Source organism: Mya arenaria, chromosome 9, assembly GCF_026914265.1.
Source record: "Mya arenaria isolate MELC-2E11 chromosome 9, ASM2691426v1".
Classification (NCBI taxonomy): Eukaryota; Metazoa; Mollusca; class Bivalvia; order Myida; family Myidae; genus Mya; species Mya arenaria.
In genome coordinates, this window is record NC_069130.1 from 3,821,223 (window position 1) to 3,845,368 (window position 24,146).

At 33.9% G+C, this 24,146-nt stretch overlaps 3 protein-coding genes across 3 annotated transcripts; 2 read left to right on the forward strand and 1 right to left on the reverse strand.

The window, feature by feature from the left end:
* The first annotated feature begins 1,247 nt into the window (after positions 1-1,247).
* On the forward strand, positions 1,248-3,365 carry LOC128202822 (putative nuclease HARBI1). Its single transcript, XM_052903977.1, has 4 exons — positions 1,248-1,767; positions 2,307-2,442; positions 2,858-3,008; positions 3,165-3,365. Exons 1-4 carry the CDS (start codon positions 1,248-1,250, stop codon positions 3,351-3,353), a joined length of 996 nt encoding a protein of 331 aa, XP_052759937.1. The 3' UTR covers positions 3,354-3,365.
* A 256-nt stretch (positions 3,366-3,621) lies between these two features.
* LOC128202823 (uncharacterized) lies at positions 3,622-14,580 on the reverse strand. Its single transcript, XM_052903978.1, has 4 exons — positions 14,553-14,580; positions 4,488-4,635; positions 4,190-4,277; positions 3,622-3,747 (listed from the first exon to the last, which is right to left on the reverse strand). Exons 1-4 carry the CDS (start codon positions 14,578-14,580, stop codon positions 3,646-3,648), a joined length of 366 nt encoding a protein of 121 aa, XP_052759938.1. The 3' UTR covers positions 3,622-3,645.
* Positions 14,581-14,798: 218 nt separating this feature from the next.
* Positions 14,799-23,059, forward strand: LOC128202824 (neuronal acetylcholine receptor subunit beta-3-like). Its single transcript, XM_052903979.1, has 3 exons — positions 14,799-15,368; positions 21,917-22,014; positions 22,264-23,059. Exons 1-3 carry the CDS (start codon positions 14,799-14,801, stop codon positions 23,057-23,059), a joined length of 1,464 nt encoding a protein of 487 aa, XP_052759939.1.
* The last annotated feature ends 1,087 nt before the right edge of the window (positions 23,060-24,146 follow it).

The window sequence follows — 24,146 nt, forward strand, 5'->3', positions numbered from 1 at the left end:
GGTAAATACAGGGGTATCCAATTCTGTAACACGAGTGACTGGAATTTACACGGGTGTCCAACTCTGTGACAGCAGTGACAGGTCTATACACGGGTGTCCAACTCTTTAACAGTATTGACTGGTACATATACGGGTGTCTAACTCTTGACACGATTGATTACATGAGCATATACAGTCTAGAAAATGATTAGGATTTTCAAAACTAAATATTTGATGGTTGGAACCATTCAATTAATCTTGATGTATTGTCGAATATTGTCTTAAGGATAAGTTTTCCTTAACTATATGTTTCTTGTTTGTGAATTTGTGTTCTATGTCTTCGGCGTTCGCCTATTGCCACTAAATCGGGTTTATGTTTAAACTTTTTGTTTCTGTAACGTTTTTCATAAATATTTCGTTAGTTTTGTCTTAATTTTCCTCGTCACCAAATGGGTAATGCGCCATTTCTAAATAAAAGGCATGGTTTCTATTCGCATATTTTCTTGTGAGCATCATGTAGGGAAACGGGATTTTCTTGATTTATCTGATGACCGTGCCTTTAATCTGGAACATGAAGCTATGACAATGTCAATGCCTATACCCGACACTGTTGTTGCCTTAAAAGGACTTAATCATTGTTTTGTAAACTGCATTTTTTGTATGACCATATCAAGTGTTACAAATGATAAGGAGATTGAAAACTAAGATTCTGACGATTGGAACATTCAACTAATGTTGATATATTCTCAAATATTGTCTTTGAATTCCACGATTTTGAGGAACGATAGTAATGCGATCCAGAAAATGGCTAAAAGGTTAAGTTATCCTTATTAGCGTATGAGACCATGTTTTTGTTGTCAGTTTTCTAAATGTTCCGTAATTGTACCGGAAATGGATTGCAACCCACTAGAACCAGAATATATGTTATGCTTTAAGTGTTATTTTCTGCAGTTCAGGTATCAATGAGCAAAATAGTTACATTATAAGAGATTGTAGATGCATTTATTGAGAAAAATATTTTTGCTGTCAAATTTTGAGCGAGTTCCTAATTAATTCCTTTAAGTGATCGAGACCTGGGGCCGGTTGCTCAAAACCTCCGTTAGGCTTAACGGACCGTTAAACAGCTAACGGTCCGTTAAATTTCAACATGGCGTTAATTTTCTGTTGCTCAAAGAAATGTTAAGTTTTAACGATGGAGTTAACGGTGGAACTGACCGTTAAAGTTAATTGAGATAAGAACCTCGATTAAAGTTAACGGCAGCTTTACCATGGCAGGTGTATTTTTACCAAATGTAAGGAAACAGCGTCAGTATAGACATACTCCTCATGTTCAGCATCTTGATGATGGGGAAATGCACGAGAGGTATCGTTTCACAAATGATGGCGTAGCATTTTTGGAGGATATCTTGAAGGATAACATAAAAAGAGACACTCACCGGAACAGAGCCCTCAGTGTGCGACAGATGGTTCTTATAACCCTTCGGTTCCTCGCCACAGGGGCGTTTTTCAATGTTGTAGGAGACAGCATGGGTTACCACAAATCAACAGTTTCTCGTGTGGTAACCCACGTGACAGATATTATTTGCAAAAGAATGAAACGATTCATTGTATGGCCTTCCGGCGAAGAGAAGAATAGAGTGAAGAGCGGATTTTTCACATCGGCAGGTTTCCCTCACGTAGTGGGGTGCGTTGACATCCGTATCCAGGCCCCTTCTGTTGATGAGCCAGCTTATGTCAACCGAAAAGGCTATCATAGTATCAACATGCAGGCAGTTTGCGATCATGAAGGTAAAAAATGATTGAAATTTCACCATAAACATTCTAAAGATCCTTTTCTTGTAAACGCTTTATCAAATATTTTTTGTCAACTCGTCTTAGACCGAAACGGTCATAAAATCTGAAATTTACCCCGATTATCGATCAATAATGGGCATATTCGGTTTGGTCAGAATGTGACAATTATCATAGAAAGTTTTACAAATGGTCCCCTAAATGTTTTTCATTTAACTTAATACAGTTTACCACTCAAACCTAACCATACGCAGGGATGGCTCAATTTGATGATTGAGGGATTTTAGTTGGGACATACAGCTCTTAGTGCTCCCTCTCTCCCCCGACATCGACACAAATAAACTTTACATTTATGATTGTACATTAAAGAACATTAAAGAACCGTCCCTGATGATATGGGCTGGAGGCCTTCATGCAATAAATGTTTGAATTGAATTGATGATTAAAAAAATGTTGTTTATAATCATGTCATGAAATTGTAAGACTGAACGTGCTGTTAAGCTAATTGGGAAATAACTAAATCATGATTTTCCCAGGATTGTTCACAAGTGTCAACGCCAGTTGGCCGGGCTCGTGCCATGATGCACACGTGTTCAGGACATCAGGGCTGTGCAACAGGCTACAACGAGACAATCAATGTCTGGAAGATGGGGTGCTTCTTGGAGATAGTGGGTAAGTAGCATATACAAAGCATGATGTCATCAGATGAAATTCGTAGCTGAACCGTGGTCTAGTTGTAAATTATAAACACTTCACTTTCAATCAAGGGGTCGCATGTTTTTATTCCCTGTCGCATCACTAAACGTACTAATCGTCTCGCGGGAGGGACGTTAAATGGGGGTCAGTGCTATACACTGATGCACGTTAAAGAACCAGGGTAGCTCAAACCAGGGTTACATTCTGTCTGTGCACAGCATGCTCCAAAAATTGAAATGACTAATATTCTTAAGGGAGCAATCGCTGAATGAGCAAGGCCCGAGGGCGAGTATAAACAATCTTACACACACCCGTATGATTACAAGATTGTAACATCGGGACGTTTTTTTGTCAATTTTATTATTGATATTGTTTTTATTCCCCGCCACAGGTATCCTTTACGGCCATTCCTCATGACGCCGTTTATGAACGCTGACACTCCTACCAAGGAGAGGTACCAGCTAGCCCATACTAGAACCCGGGTTCTCATAGAAAGGGCCTTTGGTAGGCTCAAGCGGCGCTTCCACGTGCTGCACAGTGAGGTACTTTCTTGCATATGTTTTTTGAATACTCGGACTAAGTTTATTCAGTCTATAGTTTAAGTGCATAAAGTGACTGCTTTCATTTTTAACTTTACTGTTCGCCTTTATCATATGTGATGACATGATATGATTACTATTTATTTATTTTTATTTCAGATCAGACTAAGTCCAGACAAGGCCTGTCGCATAGCTACAGCCTGTGCAATTCTACATAATGTAGCAGTCATGTTTAATATGCCAGAGGTAGATGATGTAGATGTCATACAAAACATTGATAATAATGTGCAGGATGATGTTGGTACTGGAACAGCGACACGGGATTTTATTGTTAACAGTTACTTTTAATCAACATCATCATCATCATCATCATCATCATCATCATCATCATCATCCATCATCATCATCATCATCATCATCATCATCATCATCATCATGCTCACATCATCATGTTCAGATAATCATCATCATCATCATGTTCACATCATCAAGTTTACATCATCATCATCATCATCATCATCATCATCATCATCATCATCATCATCATCATCATGCTGTAATAAAGAATAGCTTTAACAGTTTGTTTTGTTCGTTTTCATTTTTACATATCTATTTACAATACAATACAATTAAATTTAATTTAATTGAAAAATTGGCTTTTTATGAAAGAGTCAACGTCCTCGTTGTCCATACGCCTCTCATATTTCTCTAGTACCCGTTGCTGTGTCTCAACCAGCTTTTGCTGAAAAAGATTATTATTACTAATTAATTTAATAATAATAATAATAATAATAATAATAATAATAATAATAATAATAACATTGATTATAATTATGATAATAATAATAATAATGCTATTGATACTGATACTACTAATACTACTTTACCTACTGCTACTGCTGATGATGGTACTGCTCCTGCTGCTGTTACTGCTTCTGATGCTACTACTTCTACTAATGCTACTGCTGCTGCTGCTACAGCTGCTGTTTTTGCTACTACTACTACTACTACTACTACTACTACTACTACTACTACTACTACTACTTCTGCTACCACTAGTACTATAACTAGTACTACTTCACTTCCAGTTCTAATTCTATTACTTTCAATAATAATAATTAGCTGCAACAATCACGAAAACAATAAAAATAATAGGAAATTGATTTTATAAATGATGTTTATACCTTCTTCTCTGACAATGCCACCTGAGATTTGAAGAAACGAATTTGCCACTCGGCAACCTCCTCGCTTAGGGGTTTCTTTCGCTTTGGTCTGCAAACATAAAATCAGAGAATGCAATTATCAATACAAGGTTAAGTTAAAACTGTTAAATGGATATTCTAGAAGCTGCCGTAAACTTGGTTCGTATACGCATTCCATATCAACACAAAAGCCGGTTTACACTTTGACTGTTACACGTTAGTAAATATATTATTTTGTATAGAGAACAAATAACCATATTACTGAAAATGATAAACTAACACAGAAGCTCTCCCTGCAAACGTTGCCCGTAAGCTCGAGGTGCAGGGGTCCTGTTTCACTTCAATTGGGCATGTTGGCTCGAAATCAGAGGGCTCCTCTCCCTCCTGTGGGACCACTGATGGGATGTTAGCAATATAGCTCAAACCATCTGCAATTAAAAAAAGCATAAGTTGACGTTTATTTCAAGATAAAGGAACAACACAACAACATTGTATATTGAAGAAATCATATAACTTATTTCATAATAAGTTTCTAACAATCTGTATTAAATAATAAAGAATTAAAGTACGTTTTGACTTCTTTCAAAATTTACCAACAAGAAAGACAGGAAAGTCAATTGACAGTTAATGACTATCGATTTATCATGCCATTAACATGCTTTTGAAAGTCGACTAAATGTATAATATATATACACTTGTAACTAAGTTGTATGTATATAACGATTGTACATGACAAAATCTAGTTTCCAATTAAATTAAGTAACAATGTAAATGAATTCCAATTAATATTGTGTCACTTTGCAACAGCTCGTAAAGGGAGGTCACAACGTCGCAATTCAATTCTTGGTATAGTTTTCTTTGCGATATTTATACTTGGGAGTTAAATGCTTGATCTTGCCATGTGATCGTGTTTCTATAAAACTGACAAAAAATGGTGATTACTGTGGATGTTTCGACAAGTGAATGGAATAACAGGTACGTGTTAATGTTTATGTTTATGTTTAAGCAGCTTGGAAGAGTAAAATTTCTCTTATTCGTCAATGCTTTTCAGTAATAATATATTTCTATTAATAGCAACATGATGTACGTTTATTTTTAGAACATTGGGGTTTCCATATAGCAGTATTTATTTAGTAATCGTACATTATTCAAACACATACACTGCAAAAGTTCAAACCATTTTCGTCAATGTCCGTCCCTCCTGTTATGCCGCTGAAGCTTGCATTGCCATGAACTGAGACAATCCTCTGTGATTGCTCCGATGCAACCTTTAGACTTGCCAAGCCCCTACCACTCTCGCGTCTCTGCAGCTTTTCACTGTATTTTTTAAGACAATTTTATTATTCCATGACCAATAACTTTACTTACAGTTTAGTAACAAAAAAATTCTAATGATTTTGTGTGCTGTGAACATCTTCAAATGAAAACAACATAACAAACCAGTGAAATTATCAACATCACAATATCTTATTTTTTTAAAGATGACATTTGGTATTATTTATTATTTTGCAGTATTCTATATATCTAAGAGTTAAACAAATATTTTCACATTGTCACCTCTTCCTTTGCAATTCTTCTTATATTCTGCCATTTGTTTGATACTTCTTCTGCAGATCTTATGGCAAAGCCCAAAGAGGAAATTATTCCAGCAATTCGGTGCCATTCTTCTTTTTTTCTGATTTGTAACCTTGTTACTGAAGCTAGAGCTAAGTAGCTCTTTAGTTTCTTACTTATAAGTTCCTCTTACATCAAAACTTCATTTTTATTAAAGTTTGTTTTTCTCTTTTTTTTGCAGAAGACAAGTCAGCCATCATGGAAGGAGAATGATGCATTATGGGACAGGAAGTAGAAATTTAACAGCCTGTTAAGGATTTAACACTGGCGTTATGGACATAACGCTGACATAATTTAACGGCAGCGTTAAGTCTCTTTAAGCAACAGGATTTTAACGGAGCGTTATCTTACGCTCCGTTAAGGATTTAACGGACTATTAAGGTAACGTAGCGTTATATTTAACAGAGGTTTTGAGCAACCGGCCCCTGGATTCTGCAATCACAGCCTCTGTTTGTTTGTATATGTAGTAGCAAGACAACATCTTTGTGTTGGATTTAACGATGTATGTATCAAAACAGGTGTTATTTTGATTCTAAAGCAAGCATTTGTCTTTTGTTTAGTGAAACAGGGAGTAAGTATAGTATCGTTTGTTTTGAAATATTTCACATTTAAGAAGTGCTGGTAAATGAATCTCACGCTAAAACTCTTCAGAAAGATAATTTGCCTGTATAATACATTTTAGGACTAATGTGGGTTTGAACGTTTGCAAACCGATTCTGATAGCAATATCCAATTTCATATTTTGAATTTAAATTAGATATAGATAGGAATGATATTATTGTATGTCCCTGGGTTAGCCGTATCGCTTTGCTTTTGATATTTGGGTCAGTACACTATATTACAGCAAGTCGCTATGCTGTCAGACGTATTGTCAGTAATTAAAAAAAAGCATATTTGCTTTATTTCTATTCGAGATTCAAGGTATACATATGATCAATGTTTACTTTACTCATTTACATTCGCTTAGTTCGAATGTAGAATTGCTTGTTTAAACAGCGAAGTTACTGCATGCTGTTATTATGACGTAAACGTCGTCCACATAGCAAATACTTTTGTTCAGGTCCCCAGGTTCCTGTATAATTAAATTTGTTTTGTCGTCGGCTCAAAATGTTTTTGTTAATTTCATTTATGCACAAATACAATAACTTATAATACAAAGGCGTTGAACGCGTTTTGAAAACCTTTGAAGCTACAGAAATGTCTTCCTATGTTTTGTTGTATCCAATTTTTTGCCAATTGGACAGGCGTTGAAGAGTTCTGAAAATAAACGTCTTGAAAACTTCAGTAAGTCTCCACATGAAAAAATAAAAGAGAGGCAAATATTTGCTGTTCATTGAATCAATAACTGGTTAAACCAGTATAGCTGTTATCAGGGGAGAGTACACCTTGAAGTTTCAATACGACTGCGTTTCAATCTTTAAAGACGGCCTAATCGAGGTGATTTCAATTTGTACATCGGGCCAGTATTTGTATGCATCTGACTTACTGTATGAGTTTACTTGGTATCAAATAGGAAAACATTTAATTGTAACTTACATGTTACTTATGCCGATCTGGATTTTCTGTGACTTAATATTCAATACTTTATACAGAAGTTTACATGTCTAATAGCAAGAAGCAAAATCGTTTTCTGAAAACAATATATTTACGTCAGCAGATGAATCAAGAAATTGGTCTGTGTTAAATAAAACTTTACAGACCTATATCATGTTCCTAATGGGTGCATACATGTAAGTGTGTCTTACGGTGTGAACTATTAAACACAGCATTTATAAATTCTATATTGTGTTATTATATTTTCGTTCTGTTTTTCTTCCTAGTTTGTAAAATGATACTTTCATTCCTGGACTAAATGAAGACATACTTTTAAACCTTGTTAATGAGACCTATGCCAGATGGTTCTCTTTGCCTGACTTTATCATTTCTCTCAGAGCTAGCACCGTTGCTTCGGCTTGTTTCCTTTGTTTACAGATGATGTCGGTATCCGATCATTTAGGCCTTGATGTTTTTTAATTAGTAATGTTATTTTTTGCTTTATTCTTCATAGTTTTGAAGTCGATGTGTGTTATGATGAGACTTATATTAATTAATTAAGTAATTACTGATGAATGATGGGACGAGTGTGAGCTTATGGCCATGATAAGTTAAAGCCCCTTAGTAGACTCGGATTCCATTGAATTTTTGTTTCACTGACCGTAGCAAGGCGGTAATCCCATTTTTGTTGGGGTGTGGTTTCTGTATTTGTGGTTTTAATATGTGTATGTGTCTAGTTCATTGTCGTTAAGGCCTTTGCCGTATTACAGTATTAGGGTATGTTTTTGAATTGTCGACTCCTTGGCTTGTCCCAGTAGTTTTGATTGCGTTATTTTCTTAATAAAAAAACGCAAAATATATCATGGTTGTCCAGATTGTTTTAGTTCAGGGCTAACAATAGACAGCCGTTTAAGCTTAGTTAGTCTTGGGGCTCTCTACCAATCAGAAGGTAAAATAAAATCCCGTATAATCATCACTTTGTGGCCTAGAAGACCAATTAATCGTTTCAATACGTATGTTACTATATATTGTAACACAAATGGCACGGGTTTGAGGTCAATATGCGGCTTTTTGCGGCATAATGCAATATCGGCCGACGCGTGCTAGGTATTATTTTCCCATAATTGGCGAGTGAATAAACGCACGTGCAAAGACACGTCATCAGCTATCAGTATCACGGCGTCGGAGTCCTTATCTAACAACCTTTTAGACTTTGATGGAAAGATTAAAGCGAACAACATAACATTTGAAGATACGTTGAAGTTCGTTGACTCTTAGAAAAATACGGCGACAGTTTCGAAAACAAAAAGCGACGTAAAAAAGGTCAAAGAATGGCTGCGAACGGATGGGGAAGACAGTAAGTTATAGAACACCCCGGCAATTGAACTTGATATTTTATTGTCCCGTTTCCTTTTGGGTTTAAAAAAATACAAAATTTGGCGAAGAACTGGAGCTTACAACCATACAAAGAGTAATTTCATCGATCCGATGACATCTAGTGGTAAAGGGTTATTCTGAATATCTAACAACCTCATCAATGTTCTGCCACACGCTAGGCCAAAGATTTGAGAAGGGTCTTGGAAATAAGACCAACAGGGCTGACAGATTCACGGACGCGGAAATACAGAAACTCCATTTTGAGCAACTTCTTGGACCCGGTAAGTCAAAAACTGCACTGTGCCCCCCCCCCCCCCCCCTACGGCCTAAGATTAATAACATACGTTAGAATCATCTAAATATGCAGTAAATAACAACGAGAAAAATGTTTCCTCATATTTACTTATTAAAGGGAAGACAACATTCTGTTGATAAGTGTGTTTTCACAGTTTTTAAATAAGTAAGTAAACGGTTTGGTAGCTATTTGTTTACATTGACACCGTTAAGTTTTTAAGTGACAATGCCAAGGGAGATAAGTGTAAAAGTTTTGTTCTATAACGTCCATAAAGCAAACGGTATTGAAATATATTTTTACTAGTCTGGACTTCCCTCCCCCAGACAAATATTTTTTACAATTGAGCTTCGTTTTTTAATTGTTCTTATCGATTTGTTTATTTTCAGAAAGTCTAAAGGCTCCCATTAGCACAACATGGTTGAATAACAAAATAGATTGAAAACACTCTGCAGAACATAAACAGTTATAAAAAAGTTCCATTGAGAGAAAATGTTGTTGATATTTCAATTGCACAAAGCCCAGGAGGAACTTTAAGTGTCTCTAATATACTGTCAAAACCTCAGACACTTTTCAGTGGATATACATTCAATCACCCTGAGAACATTGTGATCAGACTATGAGAAGAGAAGGATCTGCTAACTGAATGTTGACATTGGTTTGAAAACCATTATATTGAATTTAGTAAGACAAGGCGATGTATTATTAAGGAACAATAAACGGAAATTATTAAATGGCATATCCCATAATATTACAATTTTAAGATATAAACAATGTTTCTGTTTGAGTATTTCTTCCCTGGCCACCGCAGTGTTTATTTACAACTGAACAAGCTACTAATTAGCCGCAGTTTTAATTTACACTTAACCCCCCCCCCCCCCCAAAAAAAAAAAAAAAAAAAAATAAAAAAAAAAAACAATATCTATCATTTTTAAAAATAACCAGTTAACTTTTTTACTTAAATTTGATAAAGCTGCACTCTCACAGATTTTCCATTTTTACAACTTTTTTATTTTTGGTCTTGGAAAGGGCAAATTTTTGCGTATCTGCAAACCAATGATTTAAGAAATCAGATCGTAGATTTTCATATTTCTGTTCGAAAATTAATATGGCTTAAGTATGGCTTGTTATTTGTTGTACAGAATGGTTAAAATACAACAAAGAATGAAACAAAAAACTAGGATATCTCTTCAACCTGTCAAAATTAATGTTCTAAGCTCTGTAAAAATAGCAAACTGATTTAGCCAAAAAAGTAACTTCTGAAATGGTATTCTTAGTACGCTTAAAATGATGTTGACACATACGTATTAAAGACGTTAATGATTGCTTGCTGCTCGCCATTATGCGATAATCGCCCGAAGATGTCCAATCCAACATTTCATTATGGAAATCTTCGGGCGATTATCACATAATGGCGAGCAGCAAGAAATCATTAACCTCTAACAAATAGGAGACAACATGTAAACTTACTATGCATTAAACAAGACTTTAAACTGTTAAGATAGATTATTCTAGCACACCGGATAGGCATTTCCGGTAAATTCAGCCGTGCTGAAAAACTCAATCTGGCATCACCCATGCCAGATCAGTCACGCGCTGTGACGTAATACTTTCAATTTCTTTTATTAAACACTTAATGTAACCATAGTTATGAGATTTCAATAGATGAGATCCATTAACATTAACTTTACAAATATATTCCTTAAAAACAAAACAAAATAACCCTTAAAAGACGTGATAGCGACGGAACTTATTGACGTATGCAGTGAATACAAATTACTGCGAGTTATGACGTCAGTAAACATCATCGCACGCGCTTTTTGGTGATATGTAAAAAATCGCGCTTTCTTATGTACTTTCTGCACAACAAATGTAATTAAAGGTATGCTAGAAAAATATCTATCATGTGTGTCCGTTACGGATAGAAAAATCCGACCCACGGGTTTGATTTTTCTATCCGGAACGGACACACGTGACATATATTATTATTAAGCATATGCATACGTTGTTCATAGTATCTCCCTTGAATACCGTTTTGTCTTGCATAATATGTCGATTTAAAAATTAAGTTCTATGACATTATTTTTGCAACACTGAGGCATTGACTTGAATAGTTGTATTTATTATAAACTTGAGACCTAATACTCATCGCCAATCGTATGGGATAAGTTTGCGTAAACGTATGAAGTGAACAAACGTGCTCTGTATAAGGGTGAAAAAAGAGTAAAAAGTGTAGATAGCTTTGATTATTTTGGTATTGTATTTAAAACACTGGATTTTTTACTCAATCAAAGCACTTTAATTGGTCAAAGGATTAAAGGCATTAAACACATAACAAGATTTGAAATCTTTTGTTTTAAGTACGGTATGTCATTTATTTGATGCCTTTGTCTTTTTTTTTTTCAATTAAATTATGGATGTGAGTTATGGGGATTGAGTCAGTTAAAAATATAACCGATATATTTGAAATTATGTAAAACATAATTACACACCAATATATCAATATCTGGACCAGTTGTGTATGACGACCTTGGGTTAGGTATTGTTTATTAATAGGTATATAGTAATTTTGCGTTTAATGTTTAGGATTTGTTAGGCAATGCAGGTTTCTCAGATATCTGGAATAACCCAATTAATATAAAATTAAAAAACAAACATTTTAAAACAAACGTTATTAGATCAGTTAGCAAATATTGTAGTATAGATACTCTTTGTATAAAATGTGTTCAAAGAATGTAAAATGAACTTGTGTTTTCATTATATTTCGACAAACGTCCGAAAACTTACCGCTATCCTCGCTCCCTTTACGCATTAAACCTGGTAGAAACGACAGTAAGGAAATTGATCATAATCATAACAAATGTCTTATATGCGGTTCTATAGATCTTGAAAAAAGAGTATCATTTTGAATTTGTTTGTTGAACCTGTGAAATTATTCGGATTAAATATCTGAAGAAAACTTACTATATTAGATCAAGGTTTTATGGAATTCATACAATTAATTTGAAAAACGCAAACCCTATAAACTTGTTTGGTTATGTAAATATATACATGCATAAAATGCAAGTCCAACCACATTTCTTGTGTTAACGCTTTACTTACATGAACTAATAATGCGATTTAATTTTGTATTATAAGATTGCTCTATTTCTTCCTTTGTTTTAGATATCAATCATGTACTTCATATATTTATACATATTCTATTGGTTGTCTAGTGATCATCAAATTTGTAAATAAAAATAATCATGTTACAAGAAACATTAAAATATTAGTATATGAAGCAGTATAGATTTTTGGCATTGCATGGTCTAGTAGTAATTCACTTGACTGTAAATCCAGGGGTCGCAGGTTCGATTCTCCGCTGCAAGACTAAAACAATACCAATCGTCTTCCGGGATGGAAATTAAATGTTAGACCCGAATGACAGTGCTATACACTGGTACACGTTAAAGAACCAGGGGTAGCTCTAACCAGGGGAACGTTCTGTTGATGCCCTTTGCTTCAAAAACGTATATTACAAACACTCTTATCGGAGCACTCACCGAAAGAGTATTGCCCTAGTGCGAGTGTAAATAAACTCACACACATTCCGGCATTACGAAAGTCACGTGATATACAAATTTTATAATGACGTCGTGTGCGCTAAATTTAGAATAAACTTCGGATTTGGTGCATGTTTTTAATTTCGATAAATACATATTTTTATCATCATGAAAGCTAAAACATGTCCGAAAGGTTAAAAAAGTCATTTGGATATACATATATTTTGTTAAGTTAACATTACTAAAATATAACAAGGCTTTTTTACAATAATTCTGAATATTATTTTATGTCCGGAGACAATGAAATCGTTGTATTTGTTTAAAACAATGCTTAAACAACAGGGGTCTAGTTTTTTATGAAGATTTATATTTAGATATATTTCAGTATACTAAATACAAACATATTAACATCTAGTGACGACAATAAAAGTGTTTTGAAATGCACACTAAATATCGCAAATAATAATCGATAATGAATAAACAATCCCGAATAAAAAAATTCTATTGAATACAATATAGCTAGGTTAGTTGAGTTACTGCTGGAAATCTCTTCTCTTGTGTTAAAGACTTCGTAGAGACTACCCATTTTTTAATTTCTGATTTTACTATTTTGCTTCATCAACATTTCATACATAAAAATGCCCATGTTAAATTAAGGCAATAAATGATATGGGGTCGATAATTATCATCTGAACATCTACATTGAAAATATTCGTGATCTTTGGCCAATATAGTTTAAATAATGCAGAAGAAGGTAAACAAAGATGCATCTGATTTCCTTTTCATACATGTGACATACTCTTTGATTTTCTTACGTAACGTTCCCTATCGTATGAAAGAAAACAACCACCATATCAATCTTACTCATCACCTTTATTCAAGTAGGATTTTTAGTACTTTCATTTTATTTTAAAATCTGTACTCACAATTGTTTAGAAATCACCTAAATACCAAAATTTTCAAATACATTTACCAAAGTAAACATATGGGTTAGGTTTTTTCCGGTATCTTCTCTGGTTAAACAATAAGAGGATACTATATAGCAATATAAGTAAAAACTGGTTTCTGTTTCGCCTGATCTCCAATTACACTCAAATTTTACGTCATTTTACATCAGAAAGCGTATGCTATGAAAGGAAATATTTCGTATATTATTGTGCAAAAAGAGTTTTAATGCAAAAGTGTAACATTATTAGGTGTTGTTTGAGAAGATCGGATTTGTAACACTATAAATCAAGAATGTATTGTAGTAGTGATTGTTTTTATTTTTAAATAATATTTGCATTTTCGTAAACAGAAAGTGAATTGAAGTCACGTTTTACAATTAATTGAATATCTGTCTTGTTGGATAATTTTACAGGGGAAAGTCTGCCGCAAAAATATTTCATATTTTCGAAATACTTTTTTGGAAAAAAAAACGCAACGATCAGCGAAAATGTTTTGAATATGGTCTTAAAATAATCTAGCTAAATCATAAAAGAAACTAATTGCCACGTACGATATAAAAGTTTAATGCAATCTACGGTTTTTTGCAACAAGCATTTTCTATTTGTTATTTTTTCAATTCAATTCCAAATTTCTGTTTTGAATACCAAGCTCCCCTTTACAACGACACAGTTTCTTTTCTTCTACTTTTGTTTACTCTCAGGACGATTTGAGCCGACACCTACATTTGATCTAAGAACATATTATAATAAACGATATGACAGTTAACAATTCTACAATAAGAAGGCACCAACGTTGTATGTAAATAGTGTCATGTTTGAGAACTTCTTGCAAAACTGAGTTACAATTGACCGGTTATTGACATAACAGGAAAGTATTATTAACTTACTAGAACGAAGACAAGCTCACCGGCACTTCGACTTTCATCATTTTCATTTAATTTTTAGTTTTATTCGTACGACTGTACACCAACCATGGACATATAGATGTTATATTGAGAATTTTTGCTTTGAAAATGGTTCAACATACATCGACGACATACCTTTCAGTAGTGTTGGTGTTTTTAGCATTTTCGCCACATGTAAGCGTTGAAGCGGAGAACACGTTAATTGATCCGGAAGAGGGGTTTTACATCGACGAGGAAAATGGAGGAGAAATAAAGCGCAGTGCAGCATATGAAGAATACTATTATTATCTATCAGGTGTAAGGGTCACGAAATATAGACTAGTGGAGACCACACCATACGTTTATATTCCACCAACAACAACAACAAAAGCTACATCGACGATGTCTACTACAACAATTCTGCCGCCTACGACGACTTCAAGCATAGTTTCGCTGACAACGTTATCTTCGCAACCAACATCTAACAGCGCTTCTACGACGCTCATGACAACTGCAACTAATCCGCTGCCGACTGCATCAACAACTCCACCTTCATCTCCTACGCCGACAACGGTGGCTCTACCAAGTTTGTCATCACCAACAACGACTATATCAAATCCAACAATAACTACAACAGCGACAACTGAAACACCGTTAGCTACAACAACAAAAAAGACCGAGGATATTTCTCTTACACACAAGAAACTATTGTATGAGGTCGAGTTAAGCGGTTATGATCCGAGAATACGACCGATTCAGAACCAATCACAGCCTATATATGTCAATACAAAATTCGTCGCGTTGAGTCTGATTGACTTTGACACCACCCGTCAACAATTCTCTATATTGGCGTACATTAGGATTGACTGGATTGACCACAACATCAACTGGAGGCCGAGGTTCTACAGCTTTACCACGTCCATGCGAGTACCGACCAGGCAGATATGGAACCCAAACCTGATTCTGCGGAAGGTAACGGATAATAAATTTACAAAGAAAAACCTCATGAATAGATATGTAGTACGAGTATTTTAAAAGAGAAACTATCTGGTCAACAAGTACATAGCAGTTTAAAACTTTACGTTGTTTTTAAAAAAAATAATCTTCCTACACCAGCATCAGAAGCACGCGGATGCAAACTGTCTCACAAATATGACTATTGACTATGACCCCCCCCCCCCCGTTGGGGCGTTTGGAAACTACAACATTTTAAAGTTCGTTACCAAATAATTTTAAACTTTCGAACATAGCTTTCACTTGTAAAATACGTTTCATACTGTAATTTACGTTACTTCAAAACCTGCATTAATTTATGAAGAAAAACAAGCTTAAAAAACTGCATCGTTTTGATAATAAATCTTTAATTTGACATTAAAAACAGACAGAACTGATGAATAAGGCATAATGTCAAGTTAAACTTTCACATTTATATTAAGTTACATCATCAGAAAAATATGTTGGCTGTTTATACATATTAAACAGATAATGCCTACATTAAGCATATATCGTCATTTTGAAATCCTATCTATACAGTGATGTTTAAGGCACAAAAGCAAATTACAAATATAACTAAGAAAAGCAATCACATTTTCTGATGAATGTGCATGTAGAATACGTTACTTTGTAAAAACTACGTTACAGACAAGTTGTTAAGTAAACAGGACTAGATTTATTAACTTCAAACTTCGATCATGACATCATTAAATTTAAATTAAAGATATGTCACAAAAAATACTTATCTGCATATGAAATAATTTACTTAAAATTTTTATTTCATGACTTGACATTTTGATTCGGTAAGTCATAACATACCACTCAAATATATGTTATTTTAATGGACAAGAAATATCAATTACATATTTAAATGTGAATACTATTGCATCTGTCAATTGTAGTTTACGTTACCAGTGTTAACAAGAATATCGTTAACAATGCAACGGGACAATATATATTATAATTGTACACAATATGTTAAAAATCATAGTCTAGAAATTTGCTGTACAGACTCGTGTGTTCCTTTACATGCAGTTCTCTTACATGACATTAAATCAACTTGACATCTGTTAACAGTATGTGTCATATACGTGACAAATTGTAATGCTCATACATCTTACACGTTTACACTTTTTGAAAAATCATTCAATATAGATGCATTTTGAAAGACATTCTGCTATCAGTGAAGTCAAGTAACTTCATTTAATGTTCGTAATACTTTTAAAGATGTACTCTTATTCGAAATATGATTTACCACAAATAATACGATATTTTAATAAACCAAAAATGATAAATAAGCGTCGAAAACAAATGTTCCTATAAAGGATACCGAGTGTAGATGCAGACCCAGACTCACGGTATTTTTTCCTTATGAGACGGAAATAGATCACAGTAAATCTTTAGTACTCACAAATCTCAGAAAACTGAGTGTTAAGATAATAAATACACTATTTCAATCTTGTTAAAAGTAAATAATATTTTACAAAAATGCATTATTGCGTTACAAAGTTTCAAATTCCAAAAGTAAAAGGTTTTTTACTCAAAATCTAGGTTTGTTATACATGTGTGTGTATTGATTTTGAATAAGAGTTTCATCTTAACAGATATGCTCGTAATAAAGCAACATCCTTTTCTAGTCTGTATCAGATTCATCTTTAAATACGATGTCAGGCATATAATCAAGCTCCTCTTCCTCGTCATCCTTTTCCGAGTCACTGTAATTTTCTTCTTCCCTAGTACACACAGTTTTAATAGCTTCTTGTGAAACAATCTTACTTCATGTCCACACGTTTTCGATACGACTTGACATCTTACTTCATGTCCACACGTTTTCGATACGACTTGACACTTTATCCAACCACTTCATTTTATATCGAGTATTGCCAGACGAACAATTAGTAGTTGGCCATGCATTGATAAGGGGTGCTCTACAACGCATGTTGATACTGTTATTGGAGTCTAGATAGAAACCTTGAGAACCTACATTCTTTTTTTGCAGAATGTGTCATATCTCAATCTGTTCACCTGTGTATATTTTGGTTTACCATTCAGCAGACAAAGCATTCGATTCTTTCAAAAATGTGACCACGTTTAAACAGTGCACCCATATGGAATTGGTAATAGTCCTTTTCTAGGATTTGAAGGGGCGCTATTGTTGTATCACACATTGTGAAGCTAGGAATGGCTAATATTACTGAACAAATATATTCTCCTTTGTTTTGACTAATTTCATTTCCAAAGAGAAATCGCCGCTTGTTACCTACACCAGTATGAAAAACCTGAAATACCATGCTCAAACCACTAGGACCTCTAGAGATCTAACAATGAAAGTTTTAATGCCTGCCTCTTGTTGGGATGAAAAAAAATGCCTTCTTGTAAAATATTTCAAGATTGGCACCTTCAAGCCTTGTAAGATTTTAACATATTTCTCTTAGAATAACGGGGTCTCAAAACTGTTCTGCAAAGTTATCAATTTTCCTTTGGTCGAAAAGTAAACATGACGTTTAGGTTATTAGTATGTCATTGTTGCCCATCCATCTGTAGGAGTTCCTGTTTCGGGTCCAGATATCAAGAATGTTGGCGAAGTTCTTTTTCTGCATTCAACTGATTTGAATAAATCAGGGTAATCAACCAATTTTCTGAATGTATCAGGTACTCAAGGTAGGCTTTGAAGTTTTGCATTGCCGACATATGTCTGTACAACATCCTCACATGGTTTTAAAAGCCATCAGCAGTTTCTAAGGACCATCTAACTTGACTATAGGAAAGGGGCAGTTTTGTTAACAATTGGATTTTTAATGACATATTCCATAATTGCCTAGCCCGTTCCATGAACACAATTTTAAATCTAATTTATCTTATAAAATTTAGTTTTTCCACTTATTTATCAATTGGTGTTTATTTGTAAACTGTATTTTAATGAATTTTCACGCTGTATTGAGTATGAAATAAAAATATCTATTTTTATGCCTTTATACATGTTCTGTTGAACAATTACATATGTTTTTATATTTCTATGTAATAACATTTAATTGATTGCAACTCTTTTGATCCTACCCATCTTCCATATGAAACTTAACAATAACATTCAAATCTTTTGCCTAAGTAACGTAATAATGGTTATGTAGGTTTTATCACTGGATCAAATTAGAAATAAAACCAAAATATAATGTGTGAACAACTAAAGCGAATAACTGTGTAAAGGGTATTCATAATTTACCAGCATCAATCGTTATTATGCAAAATATAACTAAAACTAACGTAAATTACACACTCGATATCTGCACAATCATAAGAAAGTTTAGGGATTTATTAATGAAATCGTCTAATAGGTATTTAAGATATGTCATACCTCTTTCATCAAGCAAAATAACATGTAACAGAACAGAACAGACAGAACAGACAGTTTATTCGAATTATACAGGAGTACATCGTCGTTATATCTAACCTTAAAAACATAATATAATATTATAAAATAGAATGTAAGGAAGGCAAAAAGTTTATGCAAATTGAATACAAAATAAGTTAACTTTGGCAGTGAGGGAAAGTTTCATAACTACTATATTAATTTATAAGTTATATTATGTATTAGTGAGTTGCATATAACAAATGTTTCTTTTATATATTTGCAAACATTCATAACTTCCTTTTTATCATATGATACCAATAATTGATGGAATTTGAATACAGATGGATTAACATGGTAGAATCGTTTTATTTATGTTTTACGTAACTGACATTAATCGATTCATATGAGGTGATATTCATCCTCAATGTCCCTACTATTACAACATAGACAATATCGTTCGTTACGATGTATATTATTACGTACATAACGTCCTTTTTGTATTCTTAACGGATGTGCAGAAACGCTCAATCTAACAAAGTACACACGTAAATACTTTGGAACTAAATCTAAATATATTTCATAATCAGAGGAAGTTTTAAATATTCTGTACATATCCAAAACAGAACTGTTACTTATATTACTATACCATTCTTGTTTAAATGTATCTATAATTCTGCATTTAAATTCGTTTATAAATACATTAACATGTACAATATTTGGGTGTTTAAATACATATGCAAAACCATAGTCATTCAACATTTGTTTAACCTTAGAAACCCAGTTCATACAATCCTTATTACAGTCATCAATGGCCTGTTTATACACGGACTTTATTATAATATTATTACTGTTGTAAATCTTGAACCAGTATCTAATCATTCTTACATATCTATTAATGTTTTGAGGATATTTACCTAGTTCTCCATACACTGTAGCATTACATGTGTTTATTTTAACATGTAACAATTTCTTACAAAATTTTAAATGTATACGTTCTATTTCTATTGGCTTACTAAAACCCCAAATTTCACATAATTCAATATTGAGCCAACAATATAATCAAATAATTGACAAAATATTTTAGGTTTAAGCTCGTTTTGTTTGCATTTTTATAATAAAGTATTTATAGCCTTTAGGGCTTTTCCAACCAAATGTTCTTGATTCAATGTAAAACTTCCAGTGTAATTTATCACAGTACCTGATTAAAATTATCAACAACATCGATAGTATTGCCATTATATGTCCAGTGCTCATTACGACGTATACCACCCCGTTTACAAAATATTATTTTTTTTTTTTTTAATTTATGTATTTATATTTAATCCCCATGCGTTGCAATACGAGTAAAGAGTGTTTAAATGGTTTTGGACTTCCTCGGACGATTTCCCTAAAATGACCATATCATCAGCAAATAGCAACATAATCAATACAATATCATCAATACTGAAATCGGAAGTGATGCTATCTTGCATATATAGTTCTAAGTCCTCTACAAACAGGGGGGGAAATCGGGGACATAACCTCCCCCTGGCGCAGGCCAACGGCATAACTAAAGTATTCGGAAAAGGATGTACATGATTTCACACAATAATTAATATTTTCATAAATATCTTTCACTATTTTAAATAGTTTACCTTTTATACCAGATTTATACAATTTAAGCCACGAATCATTGCGATAAACACTATCAAAACACTTCAGGATGTCGACTTTTATAACATATAATATTTCATTATCATTAATATATTTTTGCACAATAGACATTATAATATAAATGGCGTGAACCGTTTGGCAACCTTTTCGAAATCCGAATTGTGCATCCGAAATAGTGGCATTAGCTTAACAAAATGACTCGATGCGCTTATTTAATATTGTTGTAAATTCTTTTGAAAAAAAATAACAAGTGTAACTCCTCTGTAATTATTGGCATCATTAACAGACACATTTTATGGAGAGGAATAATGACACATTCTGTCCACTTTTCTGGAAAAAAACACCGACACTAAAACGCTTAAATATATCCCAAAGGTTGCTTGTTAATATGTCAACGCATTTAATAAAGTACCCATTTAATAGACAGTCGCTACCAGCCGATTTATTACCTTTTAAATGCTATTAAAACGTTACTTTTTATGTTACGTTTTAACAGTAAAGTAATTGAAACCAATTTACCAACTTTTATCTCATAAACGATCATTATAGATAGAAGAAATAGTATAGATAAAACTTAAAAGTAACTGCTTAGGGTAACGTAGTTTAAAAGTCCGTTACTCACTTATGCCCCTCTCCATCAAAGCGTAAACATATCTTATTTTGTGGCGTTTTGCTTAAGCTTTAAGAAAATCGTAACCTTCAAAATTCCTCCTTGGGGCGAGCAGTGTCAATCGGCAGCTTTAAGGGCTACTATGTTTGTATTTGTATTCTATCATTTCGTAAAACAAAACAAACAAAAACCAAGCAGTATATTTCAGCTACAAACTGCTTATTAGTCACTTAAAGAAAAGAACGTGGTTTTTTTTTCTAAAGAGACTTGTGCGTTTAATACGAAATATTTAAATAACAAATATTATTTGAAATATTTAAAAAACATTGCATCACAAGCTCACAATATAAAGTGTGTATATTTTAAATATTGTGCAAACGTAAAACGAAATGTCGGCATAATTGTATAGTAATATACAGAATAAAAAAGGTATATCTATTAAATAGATATGTGAAAGAATGACGATACTGATGTATCTATGCAGCTACTGGCTTTGTAACGAAAGCAATGAAGGCGATATTATGCTTTACCAGTACACGGTCAAAATCTCACAAAATAAAATTAATATAGAATTCATTTTAATAGATTATTTTCTGGTGTTTATGATATTTGAAAACAGTGTCCTGCCTTCGTATAAAAAAAACCTTTGGCTCCAATTCCTCGTATGCTCAATTAGATGCAAATGATTGATTTCTTCAAACTGAAGGTGAACATTGAAGCTTGGCTAGAATTTTCATATGTTCAAGATATCTCCGCTGGTCCCTGGATGTTCGAGCCAACGGGCTTCGACTGTATATATTTTTTAGTGAAATAAGTATTTCTTCATAATAATCATTTATTAAGACGTACCCCGAATGCCTTATAATTGCTAAAATTTGACACTACCATTTCAAGAAATTTACACTGGTGTTTCAGTCGGTGGACGGACGTGGCTTGATTGGAGATGCGGCGACTGACCGGATCTACATCTCTTGGCGTGGCCACGTACAGTGGGTTCCCGAGGCAACTTATTCGTAAGTCGCTTTGAACTAGAATTATTCCGGAATGTTAATTTAAAATGACACACTTTTATCACCTTAAGCACTAGAAATAGAATATTTAATATGGAAATGTGTATAGAACGACAATGGGACAACATTTCGGCATTTGACAATTATGTGAATAATGCCATATCAATAGTGTGCAATACTATGTATGTATGTGGGACTTTGGCATGCGAACTAAAATCACTGATCTTACATGGAATTGGTTTTCTATTTCAGAGTTGTATGTAAAGTGAACGTCAGATTCTATCCCTTCGACGAGCAAATATGCACGTTAACGTTTTACGTTTCCGGCGAGTCGGTAGACACACTAGAGCTGGATCATTACAAGAACGTTGACATGAGCGAATACGTTGAAAACCCAGCCTGGATTATCGTCGGTGTCAGTAGCACCCGTTACATCCGCGACAACAACTACAACATCGACATCGAGTTCCGGATGCAGCGAAGAGCTGACTTCACCATGTTTACCGTAGTGGCACCTCTTATGATGTTAGAGCTCCTCAATATCTGTGTATTTCTTGTTCCGTCCAACTCCGGTGAGAAGGGTTCGTTTTCCATCACGGTTTTCTTGGCCTATTCCGTCTACATTTCGATGTTGAGCGACACATTACCACACAATTCCGTTGAGGTTTCCTTATTCATTATGTTTATCATCGTCCTGCTCTGTCTCAGTGTTGTGTCCGTCTTTTACACAATCATTCAATCAAAACTTGAAAACGCTTTAGGTGAAAAGGAGTGTCCTCTTAACTGGTTCCGGCGCGCAGGTGGTCAGAACAAAGTAGTTCCTGTGGACCCTGAAAACCCTGTGAACACAGTTATATATACTTGGAGAAACTTCTTTCAACAGCTGGACACATTTCTGTTCGGATCTTTCCTCGTGACCATCACCTTGGTAACCGGTATCTTCTTTTCGATTCTTCTTCGAAATGTGACCTTTGACGACCCTGACCTTAATATGGAACCGGAAGCCACGACCAGGTCAATGCCTGTGCTCACCACTGCTGCTGCCTAATATTATTGATACATGGACTCCACAATTCCACAATGTCAACCTCCATTTGTTTTTTATATCCAAAAGGTTCGTGGAAACCTTACATATTAACACCAATTATGCAAATATTGAAAATTAAAAATGTATTACTCATGGAGAGAAGCTTTAAATTACATAATCAAAATTTATTGATATGTTCAAACTAACAATTGAAACCAGTTTAGCGGTGCACACTAATGGCGTTGTACGCAAGTTTATAAGTTTATTTGTACACTAAGCACACATATTCGAGTACGTGTGATAGAAGTTTTAATAAAGTATACTTCTTATAATATATCTTAATAAACAGGCAGTGGTAATTTATAAGTGAAATAGCAGGAGCACACATATCAAAATGTGAATTAACGCTTCAACAAATCCTTACAAATTTTACGACCTGTCGTTGGGGTTGGGGGGGGGGGGTATTTATAGTGTTGCATTATAAGAGCTACAAGTTTGAATAGTTGACAAAGCGTTTGTAACTTTTTTGCTTAATTTTTTTGCTTGCATAAGGGATTCGTATCATAGACAATTACTATTACTTTAATGAAGTTCTGGAATAAGTGCTGTTCGTTTTTGTAAAAAGGTACACTTGAATAGGTTATGAAATTCCTCTCCGACCTCACCAGAGTTATAAACATTAAACATTCAATCATAACGTTTTACATTACGCCCATCTAAGCTATGAAATTTGAATATAATTTGTATTTCATTTTTAAATTCCACTAGTTTATTAGTACAGAGTAAAGTGGCAACATATAAAAATTTTGGCCATATTTGTGTTCTGTTTTTTAAAAAAAAGTTGTATCGGAGATACAAATGTTAAATGAACTCTCGATCCATTCAAATTCGGTAAGTTTATATTTTCTCCATGATCAAAAGTCATAAAATACATAGATATGAATTTCGACGCCCCACTTGACATTTACAAATGAGTTCGGTGTCATTTTATTGTGATAATCTATTTTACCTCCACAACATGAATCACTTTGAAAGTCATGGGATAACTCTTGAAGTAAACGTCTTAGATTCTGCCTTGCTACTCAAAGTGTTCACATATTAGACAGAC

Excerpts from the sequence above, each read along its gene's own strand:
- LOC128202822 (XM_052903977.1), top strand. The coding sequence starts at position 1,248 with ATGGCAGGTGTATTTTTACCAAATGTAAGGAAACAGCGTCAGTATAGA. Across the intron at positions 1,768-2,306 it reads GGCAGTTTGCGATCATGAAG|GATTGTTCACAAGTGTCAAC; the intron begins GTAAAAAATGAT and ends TGATTTTCCCAG. Across the intron at positions 3,009-3,164 it reads TCCACGTGCTGCACAGTGAG|ATCAGACTAAGTCCAGACAA; the intron begins GTACTTTCTTGC and ends TTTTTATTTCAG.
- LOC128202823 (XM_052903978.1), bottom strand. The coding sequence starts at position 14,580 with ATGCTAAAAACACCAACACTACTGAAAG. Across the intron at positions 4,636-14,552 it reads AACACCAACACTACTGAAAG|ATGGTTTGAGCTATATTGCT; the intron begins GTATGTCGTCGA and ends TTTTAATTGCAG. Across the intron at positions 4,278-4,487 it reads TTTGCAGGGAGAGCTTCTGT|ACCAAAGCGAAAGAAACCCC; the intron begins GTTAGTTTATCA and ends TTATGTTTGCAG.
- LOC128202824 (XM_052903979.1), top strand. The coding sequence starts at position 14,799 with ATGTCTACTACAACAATTCTGCCGCCTACGACGACTTCAAGCATAGTT. Across the intron at positions 15,369-21,916 it reads CAAACCTGATTCTGCGGAAG|TCGGTGGACGGACGTGGCTT; the intron begins GTAACGGATAAT and ends CTGGTGTTTCAG. Across the intron at positions 22,015-22,263 it reads GTTCCCGAGGCAACTTATTC|AGTTGTATGTAAAGTGAACG; the intron begins GTAAGTCGCTTT and ends TTTCTATTTCAG.